The sequence below is a fragment of the Gopherus evgoodei genome, chromosome 11, assembly GCF_007399415.2.
Source record: "Gopherus evgoodei ecotype Sinaloan lineage chromosome 11, rGopEvg1_v1.p, whole genome shotgun sequence".
Lineage (NCBI taxonomy): Eukaryota > Metazoa > Chordata > Testudines > Testudinidae > Gopherus > Gopherus evgoodei.
The window spans coordinates 40,285,202-40,301,012 of NC_044332.1; the positions used below are offsets into that span (position 1 = coordinate 40,285,202).

Genomic DNA, 15,811 nt, shown 5'->3' on the forward strand with positions numbered 1-15,811 from the left:
CTAGGAGTAAATACTGCCACTCTGTAATTTACTAAACAGTTAATTTCCGCCACAGCCAGTGGAAGAGGAAAAAATTATTGAAATATCTACATTGGATTACTTTGCTAGAGGCCCAGAACTTTTGTTCTCATATAGCTTGATTATGTTAAGCTGTGGGTAGCAAAGATACAAGCAAAGGTTTCTACTTCATTAATTCCACATGAAAACTCTCTTGTATTCTTTGGATAGATCTTTATTGCAGGCAATCTGTTATAGCCGATCTGTTAGTAATGTCTAAGAACAAATATGGGAAATCATTCTAAAATCAGTTCAACTGAATTCTTAAGTGGAAATATGATTAAATATTTAACATGTTAAAGTATATGTTTCAAAACATATTTATTTTAAAAATCCATGCTATTACTTTTAGCATTAGGCTGTCAAGAATGACAGTTGCAAATGTTTAGCAAACACTTCCCTCCTTTATATAAATGTTGACCCCATTCTACAAACCCTTTTCTGCCTGGATTCAGTTGCAAGACTGGGGCATTAATTTGAGTAGGAAATAGTCTTACATTGTATTGCCTTTTAGGCACTTATATACAATGGTGACATGCCACACAAACAAAATTTACCCTCAACATCCCTATCTATCCTCCATTTACAAATGAGGAATTCACCTGAAGTCATCTCTCACAAAATAGGACTATAGCCTACTTACCCTTCCAGCTTCTTTCCTTATCTATTCAATAATAAGAAATCACAGGGTTGTGATCAAGCAGACCTGTTTAAGTCTTGTCATCCTCTGCTCTATTTTGACCTGGTAGACTGCTGAAACTGTGTGCTTTCTGGCACATGCATATCTCTCACCCTCATCTATAGAGCAATTAAGGATCGGTCATTTGAGTTAGGCGCTGGGACTGCAAGTGCTTCTCTGCAGCATTCTACGTTTTTGGGGATGTGAGAATTCAGTGGGATGTACACGCATGACCTGGAGGTATTACAAGGGCTTAAATAGCTGGTGTCAGCAGAAAAGTTGAAGCTATCAACACTGTTGCATCCCTCACTAGAGAGAGCAGATATACCTAAACTATTATAGGAAAAAAGAGCATAGCAAAATAAAGTTGATTTTTAACATTAATTGTACTCTTTAAATACACTTGGTTAACTGGTAGGTCCTGTTGTCCTACTATACACTGATCTGCCCAGTAAAGATGCAGATTTTGCAATAGAGTTTCTCCATATTAACAGTAGTTACCTAATCTATGATCCCAGAGTTCAAGGTTTTACCAGAATGTCAAAGCCACTGACTACCAACAAATGGTATTTGGACATTACCTGCAGAAAGAGAGAGGAAGACTTGCAAATCTTTACTGTAAACCCTCAGAAGCTGCTATTTCACAGTAAGTAAGTATGCCAACTTCTGTTTCTCATGAATTTTCAATACAGTTCTCAGAAGACCCATAACTGGTATTTTATACCTGCAATGCATTATACCAGAGGCAGCAGTTAAGATTGGATTTTCAAAAAGAAAGCTTCATTTTTTAGAATGATTTCCACAGCTGATAAACTGTATAGGCAAATACAACTTGAGAATCGTTTAGTTTACAGCTGTTGCCTTCCCCCTCTGAATAATCTACTACTAGTAGTATGTACTGATTCACTGATTTCAGAACAAAGTAAAACAACACGACTGCCTATTAGAGCTTCTGTACTTGAATTCAAATATTTGTTTCTAATTTTGCTAAATTTATTCAGGTTTGTAAAGTGCTTTTGAGCTCCTTAGCTAGAAGATGGTAGAGAAATGCGAAAGGTTGCCTAATGGGTTTAATAAATCTATTAATGCTTTAAATAACTACTTTAATGTTTTGATCATTTGATAACTTCATCCAATGCTTAATACAAAGAATTGGCATTAGCAGTTCTGGCGAGCTGCTATTTATTTCAATAATGCTTCTATTAGGAGAGTTTAAGTTGTGTGAACTGTGCTATTCAAGCCAGCTGTGAAATAAGTTATCCTAGACCCTGTATAAAATTTAAAATTGCTGCTCCAGAAGTAAATTGGAAATACAAAGTGGAACAAATTACAGGTGTATTTCTTAAACTACATACACGTCTACCCTGATATAATGTCGTAAAGCAGTGCTCCGGGAGGGCGGGGCTATGTGCTCCGGTGGATCAAACCAAGTTCCATACAAAGCGGTTTCACCTATAATGCGGAAAGATTTTTTGGCTCCCGAGGACAGCATTCTATCAAGGTAGAGGTGTACTTGGTTTTAATTTAGTTAATTCCTTAAAGTAGTACTGGAAAACAGTTATGAACTTCAACTTATTATTACCTACTAAAAACATTTCCACATGAAGTATTTGAACCATGTTTGGTATAAACCTGCTAAAACAATCTCTTTGCAAACAGACAACAAAAGCATGTTTACTTTTTATGGACTGTTGTACAATTATATACTGCGGAATGTGGTCATGTCCTTTGGCTCACTGCTTGGCACACACCAGTCATCTGCTTCATGGTTTTCTACATAATGTTTCCAAGCTGATTTGTTATACACAGGGAGCCTTTCGATTGATTCTGTTGATAAAGCCTGTAAAGAGAGCAGAAGCTATAGTGGAGTCTATTTTGCTGAGCATTTATTAAACTTCTTTAATTAAAATTACAAGTTACATTAAGACTGGTACCAAAAGATGGTAAACTATACCTTAATGTAGATAACTGCATCTGTGCCATACCCCTCTAAGGAATACAGTTTCAGATCTCCTTGGAAATACTGTGCGTACAGACGTGATATAGGCAAACCATAACCAAATCCAGCCTGATAAGAGGGGAGAGGGAGGAGATACAAAAGCACACTTGAGTTAACTGCATCATCTGCAGAAGATCTGTCAGCATAGCAGACCAATATCTGTACCACTTAAATTTAGAGGAAATCCAGCTAGGGTCAGCATATTGCTGGATCCATGTTAGCATTTGAGAAAAGTAATAACTTATATAGGACCGGAGAGGAGCTGAGGACTCCAAATCTTAAGTATTACTTCTCCCTACCCCAGTGTTTCCAAGTTTCCCTCCTTTCCTACCCATTTACCCAAAAACCTTCTTAGTTCTTTGTGGAGAGGGGAGGGGAGGGGACTGCAAGGAGTAAACCTTCCCTCTGAGGGCTGCTATACAACACGGTGCTATTACTTGCAGCAATCCCGAGGCAAGAGCACTGTGGAAGTACTCTGCCTTGCTGTGAAACATTGGATGATTATCTCTAACGCCATGGAGGCATTAGTCTGGCTGTTGCTGATCTTTAGAAGGCAGACTTAAGACAGATGTTGGGCCACCTGCCCTCTCATTTGCAATCCTAAGAGGCAACCTCCTTAAATTTGCTTGTGGCCTACACTATGAAAGTCTGACAACCCTTCCTAAATTGTTAACAACTAAACACTGAGCAAAAGTTAGAAATATTATGATGCCTTTCACTTAATCACTAGTCCAATGTGTGCAATATCTCTGGAACCAAATACTTTGATTAAAGGACTATCACTGTTTGTTTTGATGGGTTTAGACTGGTGGGAATTATCCAATCACTGGATATAGAAAATTGTTAATAAAATAAGCCAATATAAAAAAGGAGCCCAAGGCAGAGTAATGGGATAACATCAATTGGAAGTTGACAGTGGGTCCAATGCCACATTTCTTACATATCTTAAAACATCTACTGAAGCCACTAGGAGTTTGCCAGGACCATGGGAGTAAGCTCTTTATCTGTATGACCACATGCTAAATACTTTTATTTTTGTCAAGATTATACAACTGAACAGCTATTTCACTCAAAATGACAAGTATGGACTTGTTCCAAAAGAAGGGGCAATTTTAAAACCAGAAGTTCCTAAAATCCTAAATTAATTTTGTTTCCTTCTCTGCTTCCAGAACCAAAGTCCTGTACTTGCCCAGAAACAGATTACAGAAACTCCTACAACAGTTCAAGGAATATCGCTCCTTGTTCTCTCCTCCTTCAGAGCATGAAGAAACAGAATTTCAAACTCAAATTTTGGTTAATAGTGTTTTTCTTATTTACCATTAAGGCTACAAATTCTTTTTAATGCTGTAAGAGTCTAAAAAATTTTTTTTCTTTCAGAAAGGCACTTTAACTTTTTACACCATAATTGCTAGACTATTCACTTATCTGCAAAACACATAGTAGTACAAATATACAGGTAATTTTTGCTTCCCAACCATCAGAGGACAAAGGAAAAAAGGCTTACAGACCAGAGGTGTTGCTCGTGATGTCTCAACACGGGGACGTGGTGCAGTTGAATACATATAGTTAAACAGTCCATCGATTTTCCTCATCGGAACACCGCCACCACGATCGCTTATCTACAAAATGAATGAACACGCTTAATTTTAGGTTCTTTGTATATAAAAGAGAACAGAAACACAAGCTGATTTTCATAAAGAATAAAGTATAATGGAAGTCTGAAGACTATACAGTCTCAAGTTGTCCTTATTAAATCATCGGATCAGACTTACCGTATATACTCATTCATAAGCCAAATTTTTTTAGTAAAAAAGGGAAGCACCAGAGAAGCGGGTCGGCTTATGAACAGGTATAGAGAGGGAGAGGTGGGCAGCAAGGAGAGGCAGCACAGGTAGAAAGGAAGAGGTGGTGCCAGAATGTCTGCTTCTGGCCAGGCTGCTCTCCCCCCAGCCTCCAAAGCAGCTGTAGCTCCAGGGCTGGCAGGCTGTGGCTGTGCCGCTCGGGCCCGCTCCCCAGAGCAGGCTGTGGCTGTGCGGCCCGGCCCAACCCAGCCCGATGGAACATGCAGCCGTGCCGCCTGGTCTGGCCCGCTGGAACAGGCTGTGGCTGTGCTGCCTAGCCTGCCGGAGCAGCTCCAGCCAGGCCAGAGACATCCTCCCCAGATAAAGTGGGAAGGGATAGGCTAGGGAGAGTTGGGGTCCCAGGCTACAGGTGGGGTCATGTGGGGGGTGGTCACAGGGGTTACTCCCCTGACCCCCACTTTATCCCCCCACAAAAAAACTTCCCCACTAGTTGCTGTCCCAGCCCATCAGGGTAAGCAGTTGGCGGGCCGGGACACTTTGTTTACTTAGGTTTACCTCTGTGCCTGTGGATGCTCAAGGTAAACAAACCTCTTGGCCCGCCAGCAGCTTATCCTCATGGCCCAGGAACCAAAGTTTGCTGACTCCTGAATTATAGGGTTGGCTTATGAACAGGTCATAAAAATTTTCCATATTTACTTCTCCATATTGGGGGGAGGTAGGCTTATAAACAAATCGGCTTATGATCGAGTATGTACGGTAATACAGAAAATCATCATCTGATAAACCACAGCAACATATACACACAAAACCCCAGCTGAGGTTAATGATGTTTCCCAAAATGCTGTCACTAAAAATGTCCACAATTACACAGAATTACTTAAGACTATGTCTACACAGTCTGCAGCAAAGGGCCTCCCAACCCAGGCTGATGGACTCAGGCTTATGCTACTGCACTATAAATAGCGGTGTAGGTGGTGATTTGAAGTTACAGCTTACGCTGGTGCTCAGGCTCTGAAGCCCACTCTTCTCCCTAGGCTTCAGAGTATGAACTGTCTACGCTGATAATTTTAGTGCAGTGGCACAAGCCTGAATTTTGATATGGGTTGGGAGGCTCACTGCTGTGGACTGCGTAGATATACCCTTAGAAGCCATACACTTACATGTTGTGCACTGCCTTTTTTTCTTCCTCACCCTCCTTCCAATTTCTAATCTTCATGTGGAAGAAGTTAGGTTCAGTAAAAGTCAGTAATGGCCATATCAACTGACTCCTATGGGTGCAAAGTTCTCAGTACTTTGGCCAGCACTCTAGGAACAAAGATGCTACATAGCTGCGCAATTTATTAGTACTCGTTTACTACTACAGCAAATCTGAAAATTTGTTTCTACATAGGTGAAGTCAAATTCTAAGGAAAACCTATATACTGCAACCAAAGTCCAACACTAACCATATAAGAGATGCGCCCTTAAAAGAAATATCTGCAAGGCAAGGCCTAACATAGGCAGGCTTCACCTGTGCTGCACCTCACTCAAGCAGTTACTTCTACTTATAGGACACCTGCTCTGGACAAACTACAAAGCTGGCTATCTTCCATTCCTAAATTGGCACTTTACCCTTGAACAGAAACATGGTTTATTTACATTATAGCTACGTAAAAATAAATATGCTGAAAGGCCTGAAATCCCACAAAGGTCTTATTCCTTACACAATACATTAGCAGCATTGGTACAAACTCCCAGTGTCACATCACCCATTCATAATAATATATTCCCTCCAGGTTCCGAACTATTTTCCATTAAAGTAATTAAGCATCAAACAAAGCAGTTACCTTTACAGTTAAATCCTCATTGCCTAATGTGACATGTACTTGAACTGGAGGGTAAACGCTTCCATCGGTATAGTGTTCCATTGTGGCTCTCATTGCATTCTAAGAAATATTTAAAATTAAAGTAAAATTAGTTTTAACGAAATCATAGATTTGATTGTAACTTTTGTGCTGTTAACATGTCAGCTTAGGAAAACAGTTTTATGTGTGCCCATTTATAGATTGTATTTCCATTTTTACTAGGTACTTGTACAAAGATATAATAAAAACATATTTCTTAAAAAACATTTCCTGCTTGCTTTTTTCCACAGAAATATCAGGACTATCAAGTCTGGTCTTCCCTGGCTTTGCTACGGTCTTACTGGGGGAGACTTAGGGTATGTCTACACTACGGGATTATTCCGATTTTACATAAACCGATTTTGTAAAACAGATTGTATGAAGTCGCGTGCACGCGGCCACACTAAGCACTTTAATTCAGCGGTGTGCGTCCATGTACTGAGGCTAGCGTCTATTTCCGGAGTGTTGCACTGTGGGTAGCTATCCCGTAACTATCCCATAGTTCCCACAGTCTCCCCTGCCCCTTGGAATTCTAGGTTGAGATCCCAGTGCCTGAAGGGGCAAAAAACATTGTCGCGGGTGGTTCTGGGTACAGCCTCACCCCTCCCTCCGTGAAAGTAGACAACCGTTTCCCGCCTTTTTTCCTGGGTGAACTGTGCAAACGCCATAGCACAGCAAGCATGGACCCTGCTCAGATCAAGACCGCAATCGTGGACGTTGTAAACACCTCGCGCATTCTCATGCAGTCTATGCTGAACCAGGACCTGCAAAGCCAGGCAAGGAGGAGGTGGCTACGGCAGAGCGGCAACAAGAGTGATGAAGACATGGACACAGAATTCTCTCAAACTGCGGGCCCCTGCGCTTTGGAGATCCTGCTGGTAATGGGGCAGGTTCTAGCCACTGAACGCCGATTTTGGGCCAAGGAAAGAAGCACAGACTGGTGGGACCACATAGTTTTGCAGGTTTGGGACAATCTGCAGTGGCTGCAAAACTTTTGCATGCGTACGGGCACTTTCATGGAACTTTGTGACTTGCTTTCCCCTGCCCTGAAATGCCATAATACCAAGATGAGAGCAGCCCTCACAGTTTAGAAGCGAGTGGCAATAGCCCTCTGGAAGCTTACAATGCCAGACAGCTACCGGTCAGTCGGGAATCAATTTGGAGTGGGAAAAATCTACTGTGGGGGCTGCTGTGATGCAAGTAGCCAAAGCAATCATTAAGCTGCTGCTTCGAAAGGTTGTGACTCTGGGAAATGTGCAGGTCATAGTGGATGGCTTTGCTGCAATGGGATTTCCTAACTGTGGGGGGGCGACAGATGGAACCCATATCCCTATCTTGGCACCAGAGCACCAGGACACCCAGTACGTAAACTGCAAGGGGTACTTTTCAATGATGCTGCAAGCACTGGTGGATCACAAGCGACGTTTCACCAGCATCCACATGGGATGGCCAGGAAGGGTTCATGACGCTCGCATCTTCAGGAACACTACTCTGTTTAAACGGCTGCAGCAAGAGAATTACTTCCCAGACCAGAAAATAACAGTTGGGGATGTTGAAATGCCTGTAGTTATCCTGGGTGACTCAGCCTACCCCTTGATACCATGGCTCATAAAGCCATACACAGGCAGCCTGGACAGTAGTCAGGAACTGTTCAACTACAGGCTAAGCAAGTGCAGGATGGTGGTAGAATGTGCATTTGGCAGTTTAAAGGCGCGCTGGCGCACGTTACTGACTCGCTCAGACCTCAGCCAAACCAATGTCCCCATTGTTATTGCTGCTTACTGTGTGCTCCACAATCTCTGTGAGAATAAGAGGGAGACCTTTATAGCGGGGTGGGAGGCTGAGGCAAATCACCTGGCCGCTGATTACGCGCAGCCAGACACCAGGACGATTAGAAGAGCACACCATGAAGCGGTGCGCATCAGAGAAACTTTGAAAACGAGTTTCATCATGGGCCAGGGTACAGTGTGACTGTTGTGTTTGTTTCCCGTTGATGAACCCCACCCTTGATTGACTCATTCCCTGTAAGCAACCCACCCTCCCCCTTCGATTTCAGCTTGCTTAAGAAAATAAAGTCACTATAGTTTAAAAATCATGTATTCTTTATTAAAAAGTCATTATAAAATGAGGGAGAGAACTGACAAGATATCCCGGGTGTGGTTTGGGAGGAGGATAGGAGAGAAGGAAAAGGCCACTAAAAATATTTCAAAGTAATGACAGCCTTTTGGCTGGGCTGTCCACGGGGGTGGAGTGGGCGGGTGCACGAAGCCTTCCCCCACGCATTCTTACACGTCTGGGTGAGGAAGATATGGAACATGGTGAGTGGTGAGGGTGGTTTCACAGGGGCTGCAGCGGCATTCTGTGACCCTGCTGCTGTTCCTGAAGCTCCATCAGATGTCAGAGGATGTCAGTTTGATCACGCAGCAGCCCCAGCGTTGCATCCTGCCACCGCATATCTTCCTGCCTACACCTCTGATCTTCCTGGCGCCACCTCTCATCTCTAGCGTCCATCCTGTCCTCACGTTCACTGGCATCTTTCCTGTAACTTGATACCACGTCCTTCCACTCATTCAGATGAGCTCTTTCATTGCGGGTTACTTTCATGATTTCCAAGAACATTTCATCTTGTGTCTTTTTTTTCCTCCACCTTATCTGAGATAGCCTTCGGGATGGAGTAGGGAGGCTTGAAAAATTTGCAGCCGCATAAGGGAGGTAAAAAAGGGAGAGAAGTATTTAAAAAGATACATTTTACAGAACAATGCTTATACTCTTTCATGGTGAACAACACTATTCATCTTACGTAGCACATGTGATTTCACTACGAGGTCGCATTTTTCATCTTAATATTGAGTGCCTGCGGCTCTGGTGTCAGAGATCTCACAGACGCAGGTCCGGGCATCAGAATTCAGCTTGCATGCAGCCATGGTAAGCCATTGTCTTTCGGCTTCTGCAGCCTTCATATACACAGTGCCCTCCTTTCCCAAAAACCAAGCAAATCCCGTTCAGTGCTGCTTCTTTCCTGTTAACATGCAGCAGCAGAAACCATCCCCCCATCCAATTCTCTGGGATGATCGCTTTACCCCTCCCCGCACCGCATGGCTGGTATCATAGAAGATCACTGCTAATCACCCCCTTTCCCCTCCACTGCGTGGCTGGTAGCAGGGAAGATCCCTGCTAGCCAAACGCGAAAAAGCTCAGCGCCATTTCCCCCACCCTCCCCCCACTTGGCTACCTGCAAGGAAGGATTTCTTTTAAGCAACAGGCAAAACAGCCCAGTAGGAATGGCCGTCTCTGTCCCCTTAATTAAATTCCTGAATTTCAACCAGGTTACCATGAATGATATCACTCTCCTGAGGATAACACAGCGAGATAAAGAATGGATGTTGCTTGAATGCCAGCAGTCACCGGGACCTTACGCAGCTAGGCTTTGTCTTGCAATGATACCAGATTACTTGCTACATGCATGGCGTGGTCAAGTGTCCTACCATGGTGGACGGAATAAGGCTGCCTTGCCCAGAAACCTTCTGCAAAGGCTTTTGGAGTACCTCCAGGAGAACTTCATGGAGATGTTCCTGGAGGATTTCCGCTCCATCCCCAGACATGTTAACAAACTTTTCCAATAACTGTACCGGCCATGAATGCATCCCAAGTCCTCAGGGCAAATCAATCATTAAAAAACGCTTGCTTTTAAACCATGTTTTATATTTACAAAGGTACACTCACCAGAGGTCGCTTCCATGGCTTCATTGTCTGGGCAAGTGGCTTGGGAGGGCTGGGAGGGTAATTCCGTCTGGGTGAGAAAAAGCTCCTGGCTGTTGGGGAGAACAGAGTGCTGTGTGCTCTCTGCAAACTCGTCCTCCTCATCTTCCCCGTCTGCAGAATCCTCAGTCATGGCTGAGATTACCACCCCCACCTCGGAATCCACGGAGAGGGGTGGTGTAGTAGTAGCGGACCCCCTTAGAATTGCATGCAGCTCAGCGTAGAAGCGGCATGTTTTTGGCCCTGCCCTGGACCTTCCGTTTGCTTCTTTGGTTTTCTAGTAGGCTTGTCTGAGCTCCTTAACTTTCACTCTGCACTGCACTGAGTCCCTGGTGTGGCCTTTCTCCATCATGGCCTTGGAAATTTTTTCAAATTTTTTTCATTTTGTCTTTTGGAACGGAGTTCTGTTAGCACTGAATCCTCTCCCCATATAGCGATCAGATCCAGTACCTCCCGTGCGGTCCATGCTGGAGCTCTTTTTCGATTCTCAGGAGACTGCATTGTTACCTGTGCTGATGAGCTCTGCGTGGTCACCTGTGCTGGTGAGCTCTCCACGCTAGCCAAACAGGAAATGAAATTCAAAAGTTCATGGGGCTTTTCCTGTCTACCTGGCCAGTGCATCCAAGTTCAGATTGCTGTCCAGAGCGGTCACAGTGGTGCACTGTGGGATACCGCCCGGAGGCCAATACCGTCAATTTGCAGCCACACTAACCCTAATCCGATATTGTAATACCGATTTCAGCGCTACTCCTCTCGTCGGGGAGGAGTACAGAAACTGGTTTAAAGAGCCCTTTATATCGATATAAAGACCCTCATGTGGACGGGTGCAGCGTTAAATCGGTTTAACTCTGCTAAAATCAGTTTAAACGCATAGTCTAGACCAGGCCTTGGAGATGTATATCATGAGCTAGCCTTATTTTATTGGGAGAGGAGCTGAATTCTTACAGAAACATCCTCTCTAAGGATTAATTAAGCCACTGGAGTTAAATACTAGCAACTGTTAATAAAAAAAGTTTTACACAGACTCTCTCTCAATTATCACCTATCAATGTTGTGTGATATCATAAATTCACTGGTTCTCCAACAAGAGTGAATTTGAAAAAAAAAATTAGTAGTCTACAGGCATATGAAAAAGCATAGCTTTAGTTCTGAATTCCTTCACTAGTGTGATTAAATTACATTTGCATAGGTTCAGTATGTTAGAAAAGTATCTGAAGAGATGTGGCTTGATATGGAAGTCTTAGTATTCCTGCATGAATGATTAAGATAAAGGACACATTTTCAAAGCCTCTGATTTTACACACAGTCATCTGTGTACAAATGATGAGATTTAGACGTCTACCTACCTGATCTGTGGGTGCAGTCAGGAACTTAGATGTCTGAATCGTGCTATTGCAGATACAAATTTGCAAGTTGTTATTTAAAAATTGGTTCAACATGTCAAAGAAATACACATCTCAGAACACAAACATGCCATGCAGATTGTGTAATCCGACTGTACAAACCTTGAAAAGTTCAAAAACCATGTGATAGAGATGGGATGGTACATATACTACTTGGATGGGTTGTCCTGATGATTTTGCTGGAAAAGAAATAACCCAATCAATTCGACAACATACTAGAAGCCCACTATTAGTTTTGGCAATATCCAAGTAGTTCAAATAACAAACAGAATCTGGTTTTGTTTTGATAGTTTTCACTGATAAAACACAGTACTGGGAAATGAAAAGAAAATTTGAATAGAAATCATGAAAACATTTGTTACTATAATGTTTGTCAAAACTCATTCATAATTCTATATTTTCAGAATTTTGAAACTTTGTTTTAATGTATTTGTAGAAATTTTAAAAGCTATTTCTGCTAGTAATATTGCATTTGAGTACATAATGTGTCTGAACAATAACTGCAGTACAATGTGTTCTTGGATTCATTTGTCTATTTAAGGATCTGCTGATTTATCTGGAAATCTTTGATAAATATTCTATTTGTAGATAGTTCTGCTCATCTTGGTTTCCAAACCTCTCTTTGTTCTCACTCTTTAAAACAAACAAAAAAAAATTACTAGGAATATTTTCATGAATTGATTTTTCTTCTTTTTTGATCACTAATCCAGGACTAGTGCTTGGAAAAGATTACTGGCCCTAAAAATATTTCCATCAGTTCACCAAGCTAATTACCTTTGTAATAGTCTTTCCCATGCTGTTTTAGCAGCCAAGACTTCATGAACCAGTACAGTTAGAGATTAGTGCTGTATGCCATCTGAGATTTCAAATCACATGGAAAAATTATTTTTACCTTAGCAGGTCAAAAATATTGGCTCTTAAAATAGGCCAGACCTACCCTTATCACTCACTCAAGCTAGCAGTGCTATTTTACCTTCGATTCAAGTCTTAATATAGGGGGGCTCAGTTCTCAGCTTAGCCCATGCAAGTGGTGGGTGAAGAATGCACAGGTGGCCCAGGATCTGGGAAGAGCAAAGGTGGCTTCGAACTACCTTTGTGTTTCCATCATTGGGCACAGAGCCTATCCCTCAGTGTAAGATGCACTAGCTGCTATGGTCTTATTGTTGGTGTCACTAGGCATAACCCTAGGTAACTCGGGAGGGTGGTAGACCACAAGTGTCAATGAAGCCCTCCTGTTGTAGGCCTCAATGAACCAATGTTCCTCCATGTTAAACACTTTGTGTAACCTAATATGTTGAGAGCTGTAAAATGTAATGTCAGCAGTTAGTTTTCTGATTGTAACAGCCAGTTCCCTGCTGTAACACACTGGAGCTAAATTGAAGAAAGTTTCGAGGCCGCTTTTAGATACAGTATACGTGTCTCAGAAGCGGAGAGGGGGGAGGAAGGGGAAATACAAAAGATTGAGTGAGAAAAGATACTGCAGCTGGATGGGAAAGGATGGGGGAGTGAGAGATCAGCTAGTCAGCAAGAAAAAGTTCTCAGAAAGCAACTGGGATATAAAAGGAGGAAGCCGCTTGTGTAGGGGTGCTGGATCTGAGGCGTGCTAAGTCTCCCAGCACCACTTTGAGATCTCAAATAAACTTTGCTTGCTTCTCCACCCTGGTGTGTTTATTGGTGCTACGCACTCTGGGCAACAAACCACTGTTGTTTGCCTCGGGCATCCTCTGTGCCTGCAACACTATGGTACCTTTATAGTAGTTAGGCATTCCTGAGGTGCAGAGAATCCCTGGCCATAACTTTACACCAGCCATAGGATGAAGTTTAGAAGCTTTTCTCCATTAGAGGCTCTCCCTCCCCTGAGATGATCCTCCTGTAGCTGGCTATGTCAGCTTTAGATCCAGGCTGCACTGCCAGAATGGCAAAGAGCAGCCATAATGCACAGGAGAATCTGAGCTAGCAAGTATTGGACATAGAACATCAAATCTGTTCCTGAGGCTTATTCATCATCTGATATCCAAATCCTGCGTTTGTGATGTCATGATTAGTTGTTGTAGAGATTGAGTTGTCAGAAACAAGATTATGGAACACAATGAGTGCAGAGCCCTACAACTTCCAGAGAATGGGAGGAAGCTGAGATCTTATCTGAACATATTTCTAGTAATAAAATTGGGAAGGAGAAATAATTGTTTTTAAAAAGATGGTCTTGAAAAATCGTTACACTTTACAATAATGATTAATTACACTGCAGTTACATTGCAATTACAGTGTGATTAAACTATGGCCATGCTTTATGAATTTAATGCCTGTAATTTACACTAATTCATAAAACCAGCTGACTACATTAAAGCATAAGTACAGTGTAGCAGGACCTTGCATAATTAGTGTACCTAAAAATCTAAATGTATATATTCTAAGTATGAAACACAGTAATAATAAATAAGTCACATAATTAGTATAATAAACACAATTCCAGTTATATTAATTAGTGATGTGTTATCAAAAAGCATAACAGAGTGAGAGCAGCAGAATAAGGACAATGGACTTAAAAAAAGCAGACTTTAACAAACTTAGAGAACTGGTAGGTAAGGTCCAGTGTGAAGAAAATCTGAGGGAAAAAGGCATTCAAGAGAGCTGACAGTTTCTCAAGAGAATAATATTAAAGGCACAATCACAAACTATCCCGATACAAAGGAAAGATAGGAAGACTAGACAGACACCAATAGGGCTCCATCAGGAGCTTTTAAGAGACCTGAAAATAAAAATAAAAAATCCTACAAAAAGTAGAAATATGGACAAATTGCTAAGGAGGAATACAAAAAATAGCACAAGCCCATGTGACTACACAATCAGAAAGACTAAGTTACAAAATGAGTTACACCTAACTAGAGACATGAAAGACAATATGAGGAGGTTCTTTAAATAAATTAGGAGCAACAGAATGATGAAAGTGTAGGTCCTTCACTTAGAGGGAAAGGAGAGCTAAAAACTGATGACATCAAGAAGGCTGACATGTTTAATGCTTATTTTGCTTCAGTCTTTAGAAAAAAAGTTAATGGCAATCAGATACTCAACAACAAGGGGGAAGGAATGCAAACTAAAATAGGGAAAGAACAGGTTGAATATATCTAACTTATATAAATATTCTTTAAATTGGCAGGGCCTAATGAAATTCACCCTAGGGTACTTAAACTAATTGAAACAATCTCAGAACCATTAGCAATTATCTTTGAGAACTCGTGGAGGATTGTTGAGGTCCCAGAAGACTAGAGCGGGCAAACATAGCAGCTGTCTTTTAAAAAAGGGAACAAAAGAGGACCCAGGAAATTAAAGCCCAATCGGTGTAACTTCAATACTTGGAAAGATACTGGAACAAATTATTAAACAATCAATTTGTAAGCACCTGGAGGGTAACAGGGTTACAAGGAATAGCCAGCAAGGATTTGTCAAGAACAAATCATGCCAAATTAACCTAATTTCCTTCTTTGACAGGGTTAATGGCGTAGTGGATAGGGTAGAAGCAACGGATGTGGTATATCTTGATTTTAGTAAGGTTTTTGATACAGTCCCACATGACATTCTCATAAGCAAACTAGGGAAATGTGGTCTAAATGAAATTAGCACAAGGTAGTTACACTACTAGTTAAAGACCATTAGAGTGGTTATCAATGGTTTGCTGTCAAACTAGGAGGGTGAATCTAGTGGGGTCCCACAGGGGTCGGTGTTGGGTTTGGTACTATTGAGTATTTTCATTAATGACTTGGACAATGGAGTGGAGAATATACTTATAAAATCTAAAAATGACACCAAGCTGGGAGAGATTGCAGGCACTTTGGAGGCCAGGATTACAATTCAAATCAATCTTGACAAACTGGAGAATTGGTCTGAATTTACCAAAGTGAAATTTAATAAAGACAAGTGCAAAATACTTAAGTTAGGAAGGAGAAATCAAATGCACAACTAAAAAATGAGGAATAACTGGCCAAGTGGTAGTACTGCTGAAAAGGATCTGAGGTTATAGTGGATCACAAGTTGAAAGAGTCAACAATGTGATGCAGCTGTGAAAAAAGGCTAATATTCTGGTGTGTTGTATGTAAGACATGTGAGGTAAGTGACGTGAGGAAGTGTCCCTCTACGCAGCACTGGTGAGGCCTCAGCTAGAGTATTGTGTCCAATTCTGGTCCCACATGTTAGGAAAGATATGGACAAATTGGAGAGAGGCCAGAAGAGAG

The 15,811-nt window shown here is 41.8% G+C and overlaps 1 protein-coding gene across 4 annotated transcripts in view; it reads right to left on the reverse strand.

The window, feature by feature from the left end:
* Positions 1-15,811, reverse strand: part of PDK1 (pyruvate dehydrogenase kinase 1) — a 49,263-nt gene that overhangs the window by 16,593 nt on the left and 16,859 nt on the right. For 2 of the 4 annotated variants that reach the window (XR_004002661.1, XM_030580617.1), the window contains exons 7-11: positions 11,685-11,761; positions 6,364-6,462; positions 4,244-4,354; positions 2,691-2,804; positions 2,415-2,576 (exon numbers count right to left, since the gene is read on the reverse strand). Coding sequence is in view for 3 of the 4 variants with exons in the window: in XM_030580617.1 (XP_030436477.1) it covers positions 2,436-2,576; positions 2,691-2,804; positions 4,244-4,354; positions 6,364-6,462; positions 11,685-11,761 (542 nt within the window). In the remaining variant the exon portion in view is untranslated. Of the gene's footprint in view, positions 1-2,181; positions 2,577-2,690; positions 2,805-4,243; positions 4,355-6,363; positions 6,463-11,684; positions 11,762-15,811 lie in introns of those variants that run through there. The other 2 variants (XM_030580616.1, XM_030580618.1) reach the window with 1 other exon arrangement.